General features: G+C 42.1%; 1 protein-coding gene across 3 annotated transcripts in view; it reads right to left on the reverse strand.

Moving 5' to 3' along the window:
• The window catches only part of LOC117458586 (vacuole membrane protein 1-like), a 75,950-nt gene that overhangs the window by 37,689 nt on the left and 14,758 nt on the right, over positions 1-23,503 (reverse strand). For all 3 annotated transcript variants that reach the window (XM_034099172.2, XM_034099171.2, XM_034099170.1), the window contains exon 6: positions 2,471-2,716. In XM_034099172.2, the coding sequence (XP_033955063.1) occupies positions 2,471-2,716 (246 nt within the window). The remainder of the gene's footprint in view (positions 1-2,470; positions 2,717-23,503) is intronic.

Consider the following 23,503-nt stretch of genomic DNA (forward strand, 5'->3'; position numbering starts at 1 on the left):
CACACACACACACACACACACACACACACACACACACACACACACACACACACACACACACACACACACACACACACTTTTGTAAGTCTTCATTGCACGTGTATGCGTGCAGTTTCATATTTTGCTTTGTACGTTTGTGTGTGTAAGTTAATGTATTACAAACAATAAGGAAGCATTGGGGCCAATTACAGTAGAGGGCAGGTTGTGTCTGGTTCCTGTAAACTCTTGGTATTGAAGAAGCAGCCGGGGGTCTGTATTTCCCTTTCCCCTCAGCTCTTTACACTTTATGCAGAACAGGGAAACAGATCACAAAGAATGGTAAAAGTCACATCAAGTGTCAATGACCAAGTTCTCTTTTCTCAGTGTTCGGCAGTTCTGCCTTTCTCATGAAAAGAGCAAACTGCCGTTAACGTGGGATATTAAAAGATACTGCTGTTACAAAGAAGTCTATAAAGTCTATGACGCATATCTGTTTTTGTGTTCTTGTGCGTATGTGTGTGTGTGTGTCACCTGCGATTCATTGATAAACCACTGGAGTTGAAAGTAGAAAGCTGCTCTTTAAACCAAAAACACTGGCATTATAAAGTTTAGAATGTTCTCTTTATTAATTTCCACTATAAAGTTGTAAAAGTGTTCCTGCTCTTGTTCTGAAGAAAACGTAGTACACTGAAAATGTTTCATCTTTCTCAGCAGCCACAAGGTGTGTGAAACCACCGACACCGGAAATCTCATGGTAAGGAGCTGGGGGTTTCCAAGCAAGTGAGTTATCAATGAAAACACTTGAACGGTGAACATGCACATTTGACTCATTAATAGCTTGATCATTTATCAGTGGAGGTACTGGAGAAAAGAAACATGAATCATAAAGTAAATGACAGATGTTTTTAAAGTCATTTTCAGGTTCATATTAGAGCTGTCCCGAATACCATTTTCGGGCTCCGGATATTCGGTAGTAATCAGCAGCGAATAGTCGGCGCGTGCTTCAACACGTGTATTTCGGTTTATTCAAGGGATTCATTTTGTTATTCTACAGTACTGTTGTTTTATAGTTATTTGTTAATGTAAATAACCTAATTTGTGTTCTTTTAAATTGAAAAGGATATTGCATTGTGTTTGTTACTTTAGTTGCAGTTGTATATATGTCTTAAGTGTAATTTGACTTGGCTTCCTATTTTGTATGGACATGCTTTTATTTTGAAGGAGAGTTAGCGCTGTTGACAGGAAGTTGTTGTTGCTACGAAACAACGTGACGGAGAAAAGGAGCGGACATTAAAGTAATATCTACATATAAAGATGGAGAAAGTAAAGGATAAAGTTTATGATTAAGTGTTAGCACCCCCGAAGAGGCACAAGCTCTTACGTTGATATTGGAGATTTCAATACATTCATATCATCAGTCAAGTCTTCGACCATTATTCGGAGGGAAATGCTGGAGTTAATAAAAATACATTTTCCAAAAGGTTTCATAACACGCTCCGAATCCGAGACACCTGACAAAAACGCTGTGAAGCAGAATTGCAGAAAGAGCATACTACTACGATTTATATTTATAAGATTTATATTTATTTATAACGTCTTTATTGTCTCAGTACTCACATACATTAAAACTAAATGTGTCCTCTGCATTTAACCCAACCCTATTCCTAACCCCCACGCAGTGCAGCGCGGCTGACAAAAAAAAAGGAAAAAAAAGAATATCCGACTAACGAAATTGAAAACCGAATAGTAGGCCAACGACCGGATATTCGGGTACAGCCCTAGTTCATATCTGTATGTTGTGCCTCTACTGTGTAATGTTTCCATGCTTTAATGTTCAAAAACGTCTTTATTTTTCTTATACTGCCTGTGCTTCAGCACCTCTTTCCACCCTCTGTCTGAAATCAGTGCCAAGTCTGCTCTGATTGGTAAACTGGCCGGCTCTGTTGTGATTGGACGCTCGCTGAGAGATGTCCCGCCCTTTAGCCTATCACTTACAATTTGTTGAAGCGCTAGCCAATAGAAGAGCAAGTGTTACATAGTGATGTCATTATGTTCCGTAGAAAAGAAGGGAGTCCAATTGAGGATCACATGTTCACCATTTTCTGTCATTCAATAACCACAGTTACATGGTAAGTCAGTAAAAATTCACGGTATGACTTGTTCGCATGCTTAGTTTGATGCGGCCCCTTCAATTTTGGTAGGTTTTATGTTTCTACCTCCCTCTGTCTAATGGCACCTTATAAAAACCCACTGGATAAATTCAAACATGCATGGTGGTGAGTCAGAAAACAAGATCGTTTCTCTTAGTGCATGAGGAACTGACATAAAGTAGATATTTCATAGCACACACTCTGAATACTGGTCCCAGCTGTGGTCAGTGGGCAAGGTCAATTCAAACTGCGACCAAAACTGCACAATGAGAAATGTTTATAAAAGCTCTTCAGCTTTTGCGGCCTGCAGTGTCCAATGCCAGTGTGTACCATGCACTCACCCACATACAAGCTTCCAGGCGCACTTTGGAGAGGATGGTCCAGAGAGAGATGCTTCCCTGGATGGCAGCTGTCTCCACCAACCCTCCCTCCCCCGCAGCCTCCACGCCCACCTGCTCAGCAGCATCAGACCCTGCTGCCGGTGCACTCTGCTGGGGACAGATGATTTGGTCTGGATAGGGCGGTTCGGGGAAATCCACCGAGCCACATTCATAGGCTGCCAAAGTCACTGATGCTATGTGTGGTCCCTGGGAAACAGAGATAGTGACAGGGAGAAAAAAAGATAAAGGAGAAAACATGAGTGGGAGGTATGAGTGCACCTGTTGGAAGTAGTTTTGAGTCAGGGGAAGACCCCTTTGTTTTGTCATGTGGAGAAAGTGACAGGAATGACTCAAACACTGATTGTTAACATGAAGACAGTTATATGTAGGCCAGTATCTAGGCTGAATCTCATGAATAGCAGTGGGACTCTTCTTCTGCTTTGAACTACAAACAAGCGTCACGAGTGAATGAGCCTTTACTTTCGTTAGGAGTGAAATAGGTCGTTAGGAAATGGAGAAAAAACAACTATGATTATGCAGATTCAAAGCTTACTGCGGATATGTAACTGGATAAAAAGTGGAGGGCCGCAGGTGGAAACAGTCAAAAATGGAAACCAGAGCTAGGGGGTGTACACACTCACCACACACACATTAATGTCTATACACACATTCAGTTTAGAAATTAATCTTGAAGATATCAAAGAATAAGAATGGCAAGCTAAAACACAGGGGGTGATCGTCCCCATCTTACACAAGTGCCACACACCGCACATCAGAGTTTCCTTTAGCCGGTAATTACCGGACTTTGACCGGTAAAATATGCTGAAGACCGGCAAATCTAAATCTCTCCGGTCAAAATGTCCGGTCAAAATAATTTCCCCTTAGCACAATACCGCATCAGTTGCGTGTTATGTCTTACGTCTGGCAGTGCGTGTTACGTCTGGCAGTTATGTGACAGACAAGAAGAGTCAATTCTAATGTCTAACATTTAATGTGGAGAAAGAGATGTCCTGTGTGGGTTTATTGTCCGTTGATCTGTTGGTAATGCCTCCGGTGGGCATGTAAACAAATGCATAATGCTGCGCTATACTTTGTGGCCTCACCCGGTTGCATAGCGAGTTAGCGACGCTTATTGTTTAGGTGTCTTTTAATTAGCAGGTAGTCATATCATTAGCTAGAACTAGCTGGATCTGATCGATGTGGACATAAACGCGAGTAAAGTCTAATCTGACGGGAGAGAGAGATCAGCTGCTGCTGACGAGTCGACACGCAGCGCTGCATGATCACCTGCAGCGGTGAGCGGAGCCAAACACACTTCAGGTTAGAAAATCACACTTAGCTATTTTAATGACCTCTCAAACTACCTAAACTAGTTATAGATATGTTTAGTTTTACTGTCGGGTCACTCATTACTGGATCCGCGAGTGTTATTGTAAGTTACTGTACACTTTTGAATAGTTAATCTACTATAATTAGTTTGTTTAATATCGAATCATATCAATTTGTTTTAAAGCTCAATAAATAACAAAGAAGACCTTTGACCGGCACCTTTCTCATTTTGTCCGGAAGATTTCAACTTTAACGGACATGTTGACCAGCAAAAAAAAATTCTAACGGAAACTCTGGCGCACACACAGGCAATAACCCCATGACTGATTTGTTGTAAGATTACGAAATTAGCATACCTAAGGAGCCGCTCTCTTTAAAAGAGCCTTGTTTGTTTTACATTTCTGACTCTTGTTTATTTTCTTACTTCAATAAGCCTTCCAGTGAGAAAACAGAGGAATCAAAGGAAGGAAGAGAAAGCGTGTTGGATTTCTGATGTGTGGCGTTTATTTAGCTGCCAGCTTTCTGTTCTTATTCAAACCCCGAAACAAGTCCCAATATCCACAATGCTGCTAAGTAGAGACTCCTGAGGACACACACACACACACACACACACACACACACACACACACACACACACACACACACACACACACACACACACACACACACACACACACACACACACACACACACACACACACACACACACACACACACACACACACACACACACACACACACACACACACACACACACACACACACACACACACACACACACACACACACACACACACACCTCTGGTATTCATCTTTGAAAGAGTTGAAGATGAGTATGTCAAAAGACATTTGGGCAACCTCATGAGGATTTCAATATACTGATTGAAATAACTGTTAACTTTACTTATCTAATATATGTAAATTCATAGATGAAGGCATTTGTGTATAGATCAATAATGAAATAAGAGTTTTGTCATTATATCGTTAAATTGTATTTAACCTATACAAACGAGTACTTTGGGATTTGTATGTATTCTGTCCATTCGGAAAAACTGAGATGTTCTCCCCATCCAAACTGTTCTTAGGAATTCTGAGAAATATTGATCTTGTTAGTACAGAATAAAAGAACGTAATTTTTAATGAAAACTTTCTCAGAATTTTATTCAGTAAAACAGAGCAGTATTTTTAAAATTAAAACATTTCTCAGAATTTTTGTAAATTAAGAAAAAAAGGGCTTCTATATAAAGGTGTTCTATAGAACACTGGTTTGCTAAACAGAAAAGGACACAAGAAGTACAACAGGTAATCTCAAAACTATTATTTCCCGCAGCAGGAATCTCTTATCACACTTTAGCGAAAGAAGAGAAAGAAAGAAACTCTTCAGACTTGAACAATCTTCATGCAACTTCAACTGCTAACTGCTCCTGCATACTTTCACTCAGAAACCTCATTCCAACTTTAAAATGTTACACATCTTTCTGAAATTATTCATGCGCACAACTTTTAAATCTGATTCGTACTTTTAGAGATATTAAACATTGTTCAGACCTTGTTAAAGAGGCCTTCTTCAGATTTTAGAGTGCGTGATGTCACAGCTAGAGTGGAGGACAGATTTAATTTTGCCTTCATATTTTCTTTTAAACCTGCCATAATTCCCAAACCCTACATTCCTGAGACATCATTTTTCATGAGAAAAACGTAGGAAAACATCTCGTAGCTTGAAAAATAAATAAAAATTAAGCAAAAATAATTAAACAAAATGCCTCTTGAGGGCATGAAGTGGCAAAAACGTTCAACATGTCTCCATTAAACCCCATTGTAAATTCAGCCTCATCTTTCCCCACCACAGTAACCGCACACCTTTAGTTAATCTGCCAAAAGGCCACATTATTAACCCGAAAGTACACAAAAAGTACATTTCAGATGCTCAAGTTCCTTGACATGCTTCACGCTTTGAAATTTCACCGATATCTGTTACGGTTCTTCAACAAAGCGTTCACATGTAAGAGGTTTATCTCTCGTTCAGAACAATGCAAATGCTCATCACCATGGAAACCTTTGATCTCTGGACACGTCAGCTCAAATATAAACACCTGTGTCATGGAACACGATGATGTCATAACTCCAACTGACATGCTCAGAGCAGCAGACTTCAGATAATGGTTAACACCATAGATATATAAACACTAGATGGCTCAAGGGGGAGTCGCCAGCGTAGCTCACCGGCGGCCATCTTACCACAGTCAACAACTACTGCTACAGCTGTTGTAAGGTGAGTGAACTGCACAAAAATACTCTTAACTCGCTGAAATCTTGACTGATTTACAAACGGTTTGGTTTATTATAAACGTTATTAGCATGGATACAGGAGACAACAAGACATGTTGAAAAAAAAAAGTTAATGATTAATTATAAGTATGCAGTATCATAACTACATCTTTGATGTTTATAACGAACCAAACCGTTTGAAAATTGGTTGAAAATTGAGCAATCTACGGTTATTTCAATAGTGCACCATCGACATAATGTTATGAATGAGCGAGCTGCCTGTGGCATGATAGCCGCCATGTGGCAACGTCGGTCTCCATTGGCCAGCAGCGCGGGTGAGTCATCTAGTGTTTATATTAGGGCTGTCAGTCGATTAAAATATTTAATCGCGATTAATCGCATGATTGTCAATAGTTAATCGCGATTAATCGCAAATTAATTGCACATTCTTTATCTGTTCTAAATGTACCTTAGAGGAATATTTTTCAAGTTTTTAATACTCTTATCAACATATGAGTGGAGAAATATGCTTTATGCTAATGTTTATTATCATTTGAACAATGACAAATATGCTCATGAATATTAAACACAACAACCTCTGAACATTACAAAGATTCGCCTCAATTCAACCTGGAACCTCTCTCATACAATAATACAATACAAATGGTGTGTGTGTGTGTGTGTGTGTGTGTGTGTGTGTGTGTGTGTGTGTGTGTGTGTGTGTGTGTGTGTGTGTGTGTGTGTGTGTGTGTGTGTGTGTGTGTGTGTGTGTGTGTGTGTGTGTGTGTGTGTGTGTGTGTGTGTGTGTGTGTGTGTGTGTGTGGGATCGTTGGAGCTATGTGCAACTCAAGGCATATTATGCTCGAACGGGAGCTGCCAGGACGCTACAATCATGTTGCACTATCCGAGCTTCAATGCCTACAATGTCCCACTGTCTGGCTTTCTGCATAAAGTCAAGTGCTCGGCGCAGTTGTGGCGAAATGTCGCTCCTCTGTTTTCATTTAAACAGCTCCTTATATCCGTTAGCGCAGCTAGCTAGCACCAGATGCTAACAACAACAATGCAGGTAAGGTCTCTCTCTCGCTCGCTCGGGCCACACATACACACACCCTCCCGGTCCTCCCAATAGCCAGTCAGGGCCTGCCGGTGAGCGTGGAAGTGTGGTCTGCCACAAGCGGGCGGCAGGAGCGGGGCTGTCAGCATCAGCTTGTAGATGGTATTTTAAACTTGATGCGCTCTGAAACTACGGGGCGGCCGAGGAAAAAAAATACACATGCGTTAATCGCGTTCAAATAATTAATGGGTTAATTTTTTTTTTGCGTTAACGCGTTATTAACGCCCTAGTTTATATATATCTATGGTTAACACAGCTCTACGTCAATAATGTGGTGTCATCATATGCCGTTTCCATCCCTCGTCCACAAAACAAGATGTCAAACAAACTTCGCTTGTATATCACCGGTCCATGCCTCAACAGCTCTATGCCAAATCTGAGATCTCACCATAGGCTGTTCCCATGGAAACGCATCCCTCGCCATAAAACACGATGTTGTTGTGATACCTATGCAAATGGTCTAAAACAGCACCATACTTCAGATAATGGTTAATGGTCCGGCCCTCAACAGCTCTATGTCAATTATGGGGTGTCATTATATGCCGTTTCCATGGAAACGCATCCCTCGCCAAAAAACACGATGTTGTCGTAACTGATATGAAAATGGTCAAAACACCACCAGACTTCAGATGACAGATAATGGTCCAACCCTCAACATGTCTATGTGCCATTAGTGAGTTTTCCTCAAAATGTGTTGCCATGGCAACGCATCCCTTGCAATAAAACACGATATTGCTATAACTCCTATGAAAATTGTCAAAAAGTGCTAAAACTTCACATGTGTGCTAACAGTCCAGCCGTGAAGACATCTACGGGACAGTTTTGAGATTTATTCAAATGCCGTTGCCATGGCAGCACAATGCTCGCCATGAAACACGGTTTTCTCATAACTTCAGTGAAAATGCTCCAAACAGCCCAAAACTTCACAGGTTTGGTAACAATGCAGCCATCAACGCATCTAAGCGTATTATGGGGTGTCATCAAATACCATTGCCATGGCGACAGATCATTTGCCATCAAGTTAGTTCAATAGTTTGCAGTTCAAATATTCTGCTGCTTTTCCAAGCCATTTGACTTTTTACTTTACTTTTCTTCTCTCATCACACATTCAAGCCCCCAGTGTTCATGTATCATTTCAATCTAAATTCTTCACTTTCTTCTTACACATTACATTTCAGCATAGCAATTCAGCGTCAGCTTTTCAGCATAAAGCATTCCCACTAGCAATTTCTTCAGGAATTGCATTCTCTAGTTTATTTAACTGTGTTTAAACTGCATCATGTAAATTGCGCTGACAGGCGACAGAGGTCCACAGCTTCCCCACAGCGAGGCTCCCCCCGCCCTCCCGTTGACAGTTAATGAGCGTCGAGCTCGATCGGAGCATCCCTAATTTGTACAAATGGCCCTTAGACATTTTACACTGACTCATCATTATGACATGTTGGGATCTGAGTGATTCACGATGTTTCATTAAGTTTATTACGTAACAGGATCCTGTCAGGAGGAGGAGGCCATATAACTTTGCATGATCAATGAACAATGATCTGGATGGATCTTAAATGCAAGAGATTATAAAACAAGTCAGTAACACTACTTTGATCCCAGCAAATAAAGGCAGGTCTGTGTATGTAGGCCGCCCTTCGTACTCTGTCTTTTCTATGTGTTTACACTAATGAGTATGTTTGTGAAACAAGGGTGCTCCCTGTGACGCACATGGACAGTTTGGAATTACGCAATGTACCAAATCCACAAAAGCAATCTGGCAAACCCGGGGTGGGCCTAAAACTTCCAGAGCTGCTTGGGACAAAGCAGGACATGACAGGACAGGAGGCAGCAGTGTTTTAATGTCAATGAAAAGATAATAAATTCATTTCATTTCTTACTATTTGAGACTGGTTTCATATTTAACAAGTTTAGAACTTATAGTAGGCAATGACTCCCTTTAGAAGAAAGAAATCAGTTTCCATTGGCACAGAAACGCTAAGCAGGCAGTCGTTTTTACAATAATAAAAAATAAAAACACTGCCAGGACTTAAAGAGAAAACACACATGTTCACACACTTGTTTCCCTACAAAAACAGAAGACAAGTGGAAAAATCTTAAGTGACCCAGAAGGAAAAGTCACAAAACTCCCAGCACTGACCCAGACAGACTGGATACTCCCCAGCCTCACATCCTTCCCACTGGAGAGTTCACACTGCCCTGACACCCACACACACTTCATGCATGCACACAGAGACTCCTCACGAAGAAGTTTGTATCGTCAAAAAACACTCTATTTCTCTTGCTCTCACCACTCTATCTCAGGTGATGTGTTAACCAAACACACGCAGACAGCCTGCCAACAGAGAGTGTTGCGTGCCTCAGAGTACCTGCTCTCTCTCTCTCTCTCTCTAATGCTTTGTCACTGCGTATCACCTTACACAAAAACCCCAGTCCTCTCATGTTGTCCAAGTGACTCACAATTAATGTGCAGCCCAGCCCACAACATCCAGGTAGGGCCCTGGCTCATTTTGTTTCTGACTTGATGACACACAGGCACACATTTCATCTCCTAAAAAGACACAGATGATGAATCATTTCTAAAAATGTTTCTCTGACAGAAACCATTGTTCCATCTTATATTGCTATAAGCACATTGTGGTGAGGGTTCCTGTGTGTATGCTGATTCTCCTCTTAACGGTGTCTCTTTTGAGATGGGCCAAATGTGGATGATGTTTGCCACTTCTAAAATACACATCAGTACAGTACATACAGAGGCACAAAGCTTGTCTATCTGACCCGATGGGATCCACAATGGAGCCCACATTGCTGGCATTCCTGTGGTAGGAACCAACGCCTGGCTTCCAAAACGAGAGGGATCCCGATCCTGCATATGAGTAAATCTGCATGCAGACTACTAGGAGACACACACAGTTTAGGTGTGGTAATAAAGTGTGTGTGTGAACAATATATCATCAGTACTACGACTCATAGGACCTCCTGTAGCTTGATTCTCATTCAAAATTGCATCCTCATATTTAAAGTGGATCTTTAAGGGGGTTTTTCTGCAGAAAGATTTACTTGCTACTAATTTAACTCGTATATTTTTGTATCAGCTCAGAGTTAAATTGTACTTTTATGTGACATGAAGGAATGCAAAAAAAAATTGGTAATCTATGACAGGAAAACATCATACACCAACATGAAGGCCTTTTTGGGAACCAACATGAAGGCCTTTTTGGGAACCAACACAAAGACATAAAATGAAAACCATCAGGAGAGCAATCGTTTTTTCAATGGCAGATCGCTAAAATTATGTTCAGAACATTGAGTTAAATTACCTCCCGTCCCCCAAATTGCTTTTGATGTGTAGTGAGTTGTTCCTTAATCTTTTTATCCAGTTGCTTAGGCACACCAACGGAAAGGAGGTTCCTCTCAGTGTCAAAGCTCGAACAACATAAGCAACAGTGTGCCCACTGACAGAGGAAGTGAAAGCTGGTTGGTCAATAGCTGCTTCTGAGATGAGCTACTGACACGGACGGTCTACCTCCCTCTCTGGTCCTAAAGAACCAGTGGAATTGTTTTGCAGTCATTCATTTAGTTGAGTCAATATGGTCATCGCAGTAGCATCAGATTTATAACAAGCATGTATGCACAAGGACCAGAAGAACACTTAAACTGTGCTCGTTAGGGCAAAATCTCTCTAAACACAAATCTACATATAGATTTCATATTTACTTATTATTTTATAGTCTGTGTTGTGCATGTATCCACATTGCAGTTTTTACTTTGACCTATATCATGGTATTACAGAAATATGCAATGACCAATGAAAAGCATTGCCTACAGTATTTGTTAATGGGCTGATACCTTTCTCTGCCTGACGGTGGTATGTATGTAATATGTTACATTTTCTGATAGATTTTTCTGAAACTATAAATATAACGTTATCGTCTACCGGCTGCCCCCCTGAGACCTCAACGCCGCCAACACAGTTTCCAGGCAATCGCAGCGGTCAGAGCTCCAACAAAAGCCGGGCATGAGAGCAGACGGAGCGGTATGGTAGCGTCACAACAAAAACACAGAAACATGACCAACTTTATGATAACACTCAAAACACAAGATTCAATCTTGGCTGATTCTGTTGGAGATGGGAGAAATACTTTAAAAAATGAATGACTTATTACTTCTTCCATACGCAAAGGGCTACCATTGGGTAGTTGGTCCTTAGAACTGTCCACCAGTGATCAGATCACTCAGTACTGAGACGAAGGACTCACAAGAACTCAGATGCACGATTCGTTCTTGACTTCAAAAATATCTTTTATTATACAAAAGACTTCTCAAAGTAAAAGGTTTCTAGGATCAACTAGGATACTCAAAAGTTCTCTAGGTTCGACTAATTATACAAAAGACTTTTCAAAGTAAAAGGTTTCTAGGATCAACTAGGATACTCAAATGTTCTCTAGGTTCGACTAAGTTGCTCAATAGTTCACGAGGGAGTACAGACATGGACTTGGTGTTGAGACAAGACGAACCGACAAAAGACAAAAGGAGAGAAGGGCTATATATACACACAACAGGTAATGGGGCACAGGTGAAAACAATCATGAGCAGGAGACCACAATCAAGCTGGCAGGTGACACACAAAGACAGGAAATGTAGACACCTGAAAAGAGAGGGTAGAGTCAATACCAAAATAAAATGCAAGGTCACAAGAATAAACACAAAACAATAAACTAAAAGAACTCTAACGCTGAAACCTTACAAGCACATGTTAATGTCAAGTCTAAACAGAGTCTCAGTCAAGCTTGCTTTAAATTATTATTTTTTAAATTCAATATATATATGATAAAAGCTTTAAATTGGTAAAGTGAGGGCAGCAGAAACTCACTCACAGTATAATGTATCAGTACTTTTATATGCAGCTTGTGCAGATAGGGGCCTCTTACATTTTAAATTATAACTAGATGCAATAGAGCAGGGGTCTGCAACCTTTTTGAACAAAAGAGCCATTTTGCTCCTTTTTCCAAAACATTTTTTTGTCTGGAGCCGCAAAACATATTTCATAGTTTTTTATTGTTATATCAGACAAAAACTACAGTTTTTTGCATTTATTAGGCTATTTATTACATGATATAAAACTGTTAACCTCTAATAAGAAACAAAGAACTCTTATAAGGGAGAATTACAAATAATACACAGGCCTACTTTAAAATAAATTAAACACAGCACTTGGGGAGTCCTCTGCACATTTGAAGGGAAAAAAAATATTATTAAAATGGGCCCACTTTGAAATAAATCAAACATATAGCTGCACCCTAAAAAGAGTTAAAGGTAGGGTAGGTAAGAATGGAGAAACCAGCTCGAGTGCGCTAGAATTTGAAAATACACAACCGGAAAAAATATGCCTCTTCCTTCAGACTTCCTTACAGAGTCCGTCCTCCAACACACACGAACGCGCACATGACCAATGAGGGCACGAGATAAGTTTGTGCACAGATGGAAGGCTGACAGGCAGGTAGGCCATCCAGTTACTTTAGCCGGGCCGGCTCAGATGATTGGTCGTGCTTTTTACAGTACTACGGCTTCCAGAGATTAATTTTTGTATGTATTTATTGTCAAAGCATTTAATATATGAATTGCTATCGGGACGTTAAGAGCATTCCATGGAATATAACAAAAAGTGTTTTCTGAAATAAATTACATAGGCCTACCCCATTGAATTATGACTGAAGATCGTCAGCTGTCTTCCTCTCCCGTGTTGTTCCTTGACACGTAAAGGCTGCACCACCGTTGACAACTTCTCTCTACATATCAAACATACCGGTAAACCAGCATCGTTTGCTGTGAAAGCAGATAACTCTGTCCACATAGAATTAAATCCTGTGTTCCTCCGGTACTTTTTTTTTATTTATCCATAGTTCGCTCATCGAGCCGGGGGTCAGGTTATTCGCCTCCAAGAAAAGGCGCTCGCGCGGGACCGGAGCAGGATGTGACGCATATTTTAGTTGACCTAATTAAAACCGTTTTGTTTTTTATTTATGTGTCACAGTATCACCTCAAAATACAAGATACGAAACATTTTCAACCATGCAACAAAATATAAATAGTCCTACAAATACTTTTATTGTATTTCCTTCTTATTTCTGTCTAAGCTCAAGGGAGCCAGAGCAGAGGGCTTAAAGGGCCGCGGGTTGCCGACCCCTGCAATAGAGTGAAGGCATTCATAATGACATTTTATCACACACCACATCAAATTTCGAAAAACCATTACATTTCGATTTTTACACACTGGCACTTGACTTTTAGATTAAAAGTGTGATCTTAAAAAAAAACACTGATATTTGCAATTGTTTGTATTCATTTAAAAACAATAAAGTGTATTAAATTCCAACAAATCCCCTTTATTATTTGTTATTATGAGACCCGGGCGGTGCAGCCGATAATCATCCTGCCACTCTTCATGGGATAGACTCTGCTTGTTATTTTATAGCGCCAAATGTAGTTGCTTCTGAATCCCCAAACCAGGCTTTAATGGGTTACCATAAACTGACCAGTTCTCAGCGGCCACGACCACAGGACGGTCCAGTCATTAACAGGTCGATGTGGCTGTCAAGGGCCATTTAAGCACATTAGACACAGTCCCGCTAGCATAACCTGTTAACCGCTTCTTATGGTGGGAGACTGCTGGAGGCAAAGCAGGACAAACATTAGAGGTCAGTTCGTTAGAAAGAAGCCCTGGTCAGGATCTCTGAGGGAGGTAAGAGGACCCTGGACTGAGGCCAGTGATGGAGCAGAGAGGGTAGGGGTAGAAGTGGGTGGTAAGCAACCACACACACACACACACACACACACACACACACACACACACACACACACACACACACACACACACACACACGCACGCACGCACGCACGCACACACACACAGACTGTTGACTAGAAGCTGGAGGTTTGAGGGGCTGGTCTCAGTGATTTATCCATGTGGTTTCACCATATGACTTAATCTTCAGAAACCTCACCCTGTCTAACAGACAGTCACACTCTGACCCCCCACCGAGCATGGTCCATACACTTGAAAAGATAACACTTTCAATCCAAACTGTTTGAAAGTGATATTGTAATTAATGTACAATAGAACATTTGATAACTTCATTGTATATAAACTACAATGAAAATGAAATGGGAATATGTTTTGTTAATTTGCAATCACTTAACATTTGAATCTTTGAGAAATATCAATATTGATACATAACGTTTTCACAACGAGTTAATATATTTATAGCCTAACCTTATCTGGACGAAGAAACTAACACTTATCGTTATGGTAATATACAGTATTTACGAGTTTCTTCACAAGTGACACAAGAAGTGTAGCTCGCTATCATGCTAGGAAAGTGAAAAAAAGAGCTTGACTAGCAAATATAGTAATCATTATGTAAGAATAAATCAACTCACACGGTGTCGGTATTTATTTTTGTAGTTTAAGATTACCTTAATTCAAATTGTTTGTTTTCGTTTTGACTCTGTTGTTCAGTTTATTGGGGGTAATATTGTGCATAGCCTGGTGATGGTTCTGTGCCTACCTGAGGGTGTGTGATGGCGTGACAGGCATTTGAGAGGCACTTAGTGGCTTTTATGGTGAAACTTCATTACAAAACAATTGTTCCAATAAGTTGAACACCTGCAGTCTGCCAGGAGCACACTGGTTTGGTTTGGCTTGTGCTGGCAGGCGTGCTTTTCCAGACCGGCTTCTGGCCCACGATGTGCTCTTGGTAAGCTGTGTGTGTGTGTGTGTGTGTGTGTGTGTGTGTGTGTGTGTGTGTGTGTGTGCGTGCGCGTGCGTGCGTGCGTGTGTGTGTGTGTGTGTGTGAGAGAGGTCATTGTACTTGGTATTATTGGTATACTCCTGGGGCCTCGAGAAAAAGACAGACAGACGCTTGCCTCGGATGGCTGAGGTGTGACAGTTAAGACTAGGGATGCTCCGATCGATCGACCGTCGATCGATATCGGCCGATATTCACTCTCTGCCGATTGATCGGTACTCTCTATAACGGCCCCTACACATGGCGGCGTGCGTTGACGCTTGCCGGCGGGCATGTCTGAAGCTATACCAACAACCAATCACCTGAATCTCCCGCCCCGGACACACAGGCAGCGGTTTCATTGGCTAGAGCTTGTACTGGCATATGATTCGATTGGCTGACGCTTCCGTCGAAGCTCCAAAAGTAGAACATTGCTCTACTTTTAAAGCGAGCAACGCTTCACACTACACTTTGCTCCCACAATGCAGTTTGGCGAAGCGTGACGTCACCTCATTCAAAGTGAATGGGCAGAAGCGCTGAAGAGTCAACGCACGCCGCCGTGTGTAGGGGCCGTTAATGCCGATCGGGAGAGCCGATCGGGAGAGCCAATCACATGACGTAAAATACATCAGCAAAACAAGCTCGCCAAAATGGCTTCACCGGTCTGGCAGTATTTTAAGGTGTCCGAAAAATACAGTAAAATAGCGGTATGCAACGTGTGTGTGAAGCAGAAATCCTGCAGCTCCACCCGCTGTGACGGACCGGTGAGCGGAGCAAAACACACACTAATTAGAGTTAGACCTAACACACTTAGCTATGTTATCTACCTCTGGAACTAGCTAAACTAGTTATAAATATGTTTATTCTTCACTGTCGGGTCACTCATTACTGGATCAGTGAGCTGCATGAGATACTGACAGGCTGTCAGGAGAGAGAGGGGAGAGGAAAAGAGAGCGCTTCCGCTCATTTCTCTCGTGTTATTATCCAAAGTTAATGTAAACTTCAATAATGTACTTCATTTGAATGTAATAATTATGTTGGTTGTTGTTTGTGGAAGCGCCAGTAAATGAGCCCCATTAACCACACACACACACACACACACACACACACACACACACACACACACACACACACACACACACACACACACACACACACACACACACACCACACACACACACACACACACACACACACACACACACACACACACACACACACACACACACACACACACACACACACACACACACACACACACACACACACACACACACACAACACCCCTCTGGTATTCATCTTTGAAAGAGTTGAAGATGAGTATGTCAAAAGACATTTGGGCAACCTCATGAGGATTTCAATATACTGATTGAAATAACTGTTAACTTTACTTATCTAATATATGTAAATTCATAGATGAAGGCATTTGTGTTTTTTTGTAACACTTCTTTTTGCAAAAGGAAATAATATTCCTCTCGTGGTATATCATATCCATACCCAAAGTGAGATTCCCCCTCACAAGCAGCTGCAGATCCATGACTTACAACTGTAAAATTGCCAACCATCGTATCTTTATGGTACGTTAGTGATACTGCATGTTCAGTAGTGAGAGGATCAAATCCAGGCGATAAAGTTCTGACACACTATCTAGATGTAGTTAAAAATGAATGGCTTCAAATCGAATTTAAGAGGTGTTGCAGTTAGAGCAACAGATCCGTTACTGCCAGCCAGTGGTGAGTCAGGAGTAGCTTTCCAAAGAACTACTGAACATGATCCTGATGTGTCACTCATGATCCGGGCAACATGCGTGTGTGGTATCAATTCACACACTTTGGTGAGCAGAGGAGCAATTATTCTATGTTGAGTCATGTTTGTCACAGAAAGCATGTATGGCTAAGTCAAGGACATTCTGAATGGATACAATGTTATATAAACAGTCCACACCCATGAGAGTATTTACAACCCTTTCAAAAGAGCAGAAACAACTCTCTTATCAACATTATCACGTCACTGTAAAAAGAAGTACCACAACACTAGTAGTAGGACCATGTGAGTCACAAATAAAACAAAGCAGCCAGGTTTCTGTCTCTGTGAGGTGCACCATTGTTTGTTTCTGGAGATGAAGCAAAGCTAAAAGCCACACAGTGGTCAGGTGAGTAAGGAGAAGTGTCCTGTGAGTGTGGCGTTTATTTAGCTGCCAGCTTTCTGTTCTTATTCAAACCCCGAAACAAGTCCCAATAACCACAATGCTGCTAAGTAGAGACTCCTGAGGACACACACACACACACACACACACACACACACACACACACACACACACACACACACACACACACACACACACACACACACACACACACACACACACACACACACACACACACACACACACACACACACACACACACACACACACACACACACACACACACACACACACACACACACACACACACACACACACACACACACACACACACACACACACACACGTCCTTTGTCTGATACCATGCCATGCTTTGACTGAGTTTCCCTCACCCACATGTTCTTGTCAGACTGTGAATGTGTGTGCGGACTGTTTCTAACGGCCAGCGGTGGGAAGCAACTAAGTTTAGCTTTTACTTCACACCATTTATTTGCTAGCATTGGTTATTTAACAACTTTACAAATAATGGCTTTAATAGGGAAAAAAACACGAGTTAATAAAGCATTATGTTTTTTACAAGAACAGATATTACCATTAGTCGATTGACAAAAACACACTACTACTATATTGATCGTCAGAGTCTTTTTTATGAAAATAATAATAATGGTTCCAGCTTCTGAAATAAGAAAACATTCAGTTTGTTTTTTTATTATTTAAAAAAAAATACTGTTAAGGTTTGGGACAGTCGGTTGGATAAAAAACAATAAGTGCGATGTCACTTTGGGTTTTGAGTAAAATTGTGATCCTAACCCAATCATTTGATAAATGGTAAAAATATTAGTAGATTAATCTATAAATAAAACAATCATTAGCTCCACCTTAACCAACTACAACAGCAGAAACCTGCTTATATGTTAAAGCATAAGAAAGCTATAAAATAATTATATAATACATAACAGTCACAGGGACATTTTCCTGTTAGTACTAACATACTCTTACTTAAGAAAAATGTTAAACAACTTGTAACAGTACTTTTACTGAGTAGCATAAGTAATGTCACTCTGTTAAAGGATGTGAGCACTTCCTCCACCAATGATAACGGCATATGCGTCGATCGCTTTACGGACGTGTGTGGAAGCTTCACTCTCAGACCTGCTCTGCGCTCACAGCGATAGTTAGGGCTAATTAAAGCTCCTGGTAATTGGCAACAGCCAAAACTTAATTTCAGGGGGTTTGTAAGGGAAACTCTGCATATTCTATACAAGCCACCCCTTCAACCTATAATTTAGCAATCCTAAAAGCAACTGAATATAGAAAACTACAGAATTTGCCTTTATTTAGATGAGCCACATTTTTTGAAACACAAGACATCATGACTCTTAAACATGGTGTTAGAGTTTTCGTTATCCCAAAAGATTGCATTTTGTTTGCCCAAGTGTCTGCTGAAAACCATGCTTCGAGAAAGAACCAACATGTACACCTCTAACTTAGAAAAAAAGACTACCCTCGTTTCTATTATATAAACAGCAACATGTGCAGCTTCAATTATGACTTTAATTCTTTGTTGCTGTTGATTTAAGCACAACAATTTTCATGCTGCCCATAATGACTTAATGGCAACAGCCATTACCCAGAGTAATTTAATGGTGGATGACTCAGATGAGCTCTCTTCTAAAACATTTACAGCATTCCCAAGCTTTCAATCGTCACACTCATCATTAACCCCTTCTCAGTTAAAAGAGGTTTTATGGAGTGCAGTGACACTCTTGAACACTTAAAAAAGCTAAGTAGGGCGAAAAAGAGTCCCATTCGTGGTTGTATTTTTTTCTAATTAGTATGGCAGATAGACACGCAGGTGCAGGACTCAGTGTGCACATGTGTGTACCGGTCCTCGGCTCCACAGCCCCTGATGAAATGAGATCTCTCCTGCTCCTGCATGATTTTATTGTTTTCATGGTCTGTATTATCATCACCCACCCACAACCTCCTCCCTCAGAGCAGCTGGATAAAATACACTTGATGGTGTGCCAAAAAGTGTGCTTTTTTCCTTCTACACACTTGAGTTGCAGTGTTTTATGTTTCTCCAATAACCAGTCCGATCTCCCGCAGTCTCAGCAGGATGCGAGCACAGAGAGGAGACACGGGACAGCCATCGCCCCGTCACTGAACATTGAGCTGCCACTTCTGCTCCAGCTTCATTGACTGGAATTGTTCCGGTTACTGGCTTTGCACCCCCCTCTGTTGGTGACTCTAGAGCAGTGGTTCTCAACTGGTCAGGCCTCGGGACCCACTTTTTCCTTTGTCAATAAATCGCGACCCGACATTTTTGAACCACTCAAATCTATTCAACAAAAAATCGTGCTGTAATATATACGCTTTTCAGCATACAATATGAATAAAAGTGAAGTACAGTGCATATATCCCTTCACAGAACTAAATAATGCTTTTAAATAAGGTTTAATGAGATGATGGAATCAAAGCTGAACTGTATAATATAAAAAGGCACGCATGCTGAAAACCCAACCCCAGATTTTTAGAAATACTAACATATAAACTACGCATTCTGGTACACTCTGAGAAGAAAATAAATAAATCTATTACTACCCGACATATTAATAATATTTTATGCCATTGTTTGTTTTTCACTTTGGTCTGAATCTGAACTTGCTGCTCCTCACAGAGAGAAGAGCAAAGAGGAGATAGTCTGTGTGACTTACTTTAAATTGTGGGTAAGGGTAGATAGCTCCCATTGTTCTGTGACCTTTCAATCATCAAACCGGGGGTCATATTTCATTATGTGTTCATTTTTATCTCAAGTTGTACCCATGGATGTATAAAGAATAGTTCTACCGCAAAGTTATTCTCCGTGGGGACTTCCGGCAACAATCTTGATTCTGAAGTCCAGAAGACTCGAAAAAACATGATGATCACTACGTGACAGAAGTTTTCAAAAACGTTTATGGTCTCCGGTACTTCCAGTCCAACGCTTATTGCATGCACAGCGTTAGAAATTCGGGCCTTCAAAAGAAAAGTTTGACTTATTTCCCAAAAAAAAATAAGTGGGTCGCAGATGTGTGAGTGAAGAAAAAAACAAACATCTGCGACCCACTCGAAACGGGTCCGCGACCCACCAGTTGAGAACCACTGCTCTGCTCATATGACAACACTAGAGTCACATGTTATGTCATGTGACAAAGCACTACAGAGGACCTTGAAAGTAAGTACACCTTACAAAGAGGTAGCAATACCTAACAAGCTGGAGAGGTAATGCTATTATAACAACTGGAGAAGAGTGAAACATACATGTTACTAGTTTGACTATTCCCAGTGAGAAAAAAATTATATTCTGCTATAATGAATACAATATTGAAACTGGGTATCAATATTATGTACAACATGTTACACATTTGTGTATGAATAGTGTACAATGATACATCTTCAATAAGGAAGCAATTATGTTTACGGTTTATAGGATTTTCATCTCAAAACCAATGGCACCCTTTACTGACTGTTGATAGCAATAAAATAAGTCGTATACTAGGGGTGTTGAAATGAATCGTTTCTACGATGCATCGTGATGCAGACGTGGACGATTCTGCATCGATGCAGGAACAGAACATAATCGATTATAGCATAGTAACGTTGCTTCCTGATCTTCCGGCCACGGCTGGACAATAACGTTTCTTTTTTTCTTCACGAATATCAAATCGGTCGGTGACGCAGAGATCAGGGAACAGAAGTGACAGCGGCACAGCGACTCCAAACACGGAGCAGTCTGCTTTATCCACCAACACAAGAACCAGTCCAGAACCAACAGCAGAATGACCCGCTCTGAATCAGTCCGTGTCGCTGCGGCTCAGAGACACACATCGATTTATGTTTTTGAAAAACACTTGTTATCGTCATGTCAGGTTTTTGGTGGATTTAATGAAGTCTTGGATTGCAGAGTATGAATGTTCTCTTGCTATTTTCAGTTGATAAATATGTGTGTAAAGTTTGTGAAGGCAGGAGGAAAGCTTCCGCGATCACCGTCTCCTCTGTTCCTCCAAACCCCGCCTCTCCCTGAAAATAATGAGTGACAGGCTGATAGTGACCTGATAGAAACTATAGGTTACTTACGTAACCCCAGTTTTCAGAGTAACATGAAGTGAGATGTCTCACTATGGGATGCGCCTCATCGCAGAGCAAACAGAAGCATCAATCTCATTACGCCAATCCTGATTGGCTGGTGATCTTGACGTCAGAGTCAGGGGAAATCACCCCCTATAAGTAGCTTGCGCCACGACGCATGCGTCATTCAAAATAAGCACCTCTTCTCGCTTCACCATAGCAAGGAGGGCCGTCTGGTGAGACATCTCACTTCATGTTACTCTGAGGACTGGGGTTACGTAAGTAACCTATAGTTCTCATTCATAACACTCCGTTCGATGTCTCACTATGGGATATTGTAGCTCCCGTATTGCCAGACGAGCTTATTTCGAAGATCACCGATCAACCAGAATTTAACAGGTGGAGTCCCGACTCAACAAGGGGCCCAGCACTGCTCGGGCCACGCTTGGAGCGGAGACGTCTAGCCTGTAAAAGCGGACAAAAGTGAGCGGCGAAGACTAGCTTGCCGCTGCACAGATGTCTTTGATGGAAACACCCTTGAACAAAGCCCAGGATGTAGCCAGGCCCCGAGTTGAGTGAGCCCGCAGACCCGAAGGTGCTTGCAAATTCTGACTCGTATAGGCCAAAGCAATTGCCTCCACAATCCAGTGGGAGAGCCGTTGCTTAGTAACAGGCTTACCCTTGTGAGGGTTAGCCCAGGACACGAAGAGTTGGTCATTAAGACGAAGCTCTTTTGATCTGTCCATATATGTGTGTAAAGCCCGGACTGGACACAACAGATCCTGCTGCTGCTCCCCGGAGGAAACCAGCTGCGGAGGAAATGCCTCAATGTCAATCGGGGTACACCAACCAACCACCTTTGGTGTAAAGGCAGGGTTGGGTTTCAACAACACTCTCGTTTGCCCTGGGGCGAACTGAGTGCATGAGGGATGTACAGACAGTGCATGAATATCGCTGACCCGCTTGGCGGATGCCAGGGCCAGTAACAGCACTGTCTTGAGTGACAGATGTTTCATGTCAGCTCCTTCTAGGGGTTCAAATGGGGTCATTTTGAGCCCATTTAAAACTACTGCCAAGTCCCATAAGGGCACCAGCGACCTGGAGACAGGGAGGAGCCTGCGAGCTCCCTTCATAAAACGGCAAACCAAAGGATGTTGGCTAGCCGTCTTACCCTCAAAGCCCACATGGCATGCAGCAATAGCAGCCAGGTACACCTTGATCGTGGAGAAAGCTCTGTGTTTATCGATCAGGTCCTGTAGAAATGATAAAATCACCCCGACAGGACATTGAAAAGAGATGTGTCCTTCTTGAAGGCACCACTCCTCAAACACCCTCCACTTACAGTCGTAAAGAGACCTGGTGGAGGAAGCTCTCGCACTCTGAATAGTGTTTATCACCTTCTGAGGGAGTCCCACTGTATTCAGATTGTACCACTCACAGGTCAGGCCCATAGTGCCCCGTGCTCTGGGTGTGGGTGAAGGATCGCCCCCCCGCCTGAGATAATCTGTCCCTGCGTGGTGGGGGCTGCCATGGCTGCCCGCACAACAGCTGATATATCTCCGTCAGCCTGTACGTTGTGGGCTAGGGCGGAAACATCAGAGTAAGTGTGTGGCGTTGCTCCTTCACTCTGGCCAGAGTTGGGGGTAACAGAGCCAGGGGTGGGAACGCGTACAGAGGACCCGGAGGTCAATCGTGTACGAGTGCGTCCCCTGCCTAACAGTGCGTTTAAATCGTGCATTAAAGAGAACAGCTGTCATTGAGCATTTTTTCTTTATGCGAATAGATTTAACGCGGCTCCGCCGTAACGCACCCACAGCGGACTCACGATCCTTGGATGTGGAGTCCAGTCTGCATAGAGTGGTGCACCTCTGGACAGTAGTTCTGTCCCGAGGTGCATCCCTCTCGGTACCTGTGTCGCTCTCAGAGAGAGGAGACGTCTGCCGCTCCAAGGGATCAGTTTGTGTGCCAGTGTGTGTGACTGGAGACAACGCAACCTCCCTTGGCGGTTCATACACGATATCGTGTTGTCTATCCTCACGAGGACATGGTGTCCTCTGAGAGAAGGCAGGAAGCGTTTTAGGGTGGGGAACACCGCTAAAAGCTCCGGGTAATTTACGTGCGCCCGCTGGAGGTCTCTGCTCTAGAGGCCTCTCACCGGGCGACCCTCGTAAATACCCTATCAGCCTGTTTGACATGCGTCCGTGGTGACCACCTTCCGTGAAAGGACAGCACCCGTA

Source organism: Pseudochaenichthys georgianus, chromosome 14, assembly GCF_902827115.2.
Source record: "Pseudochaenichthys georgianus chromosome 14, fPseGeo1.2, whole genome shotgun sequence".
Classification (NCBI taxonomy): Eukaryota; Metazoa; Chordata; class Actinopteri; order Perciformes; family Channichthyidae; genus Pseudochaenichthys; species Pseudochaenichthys georgianus.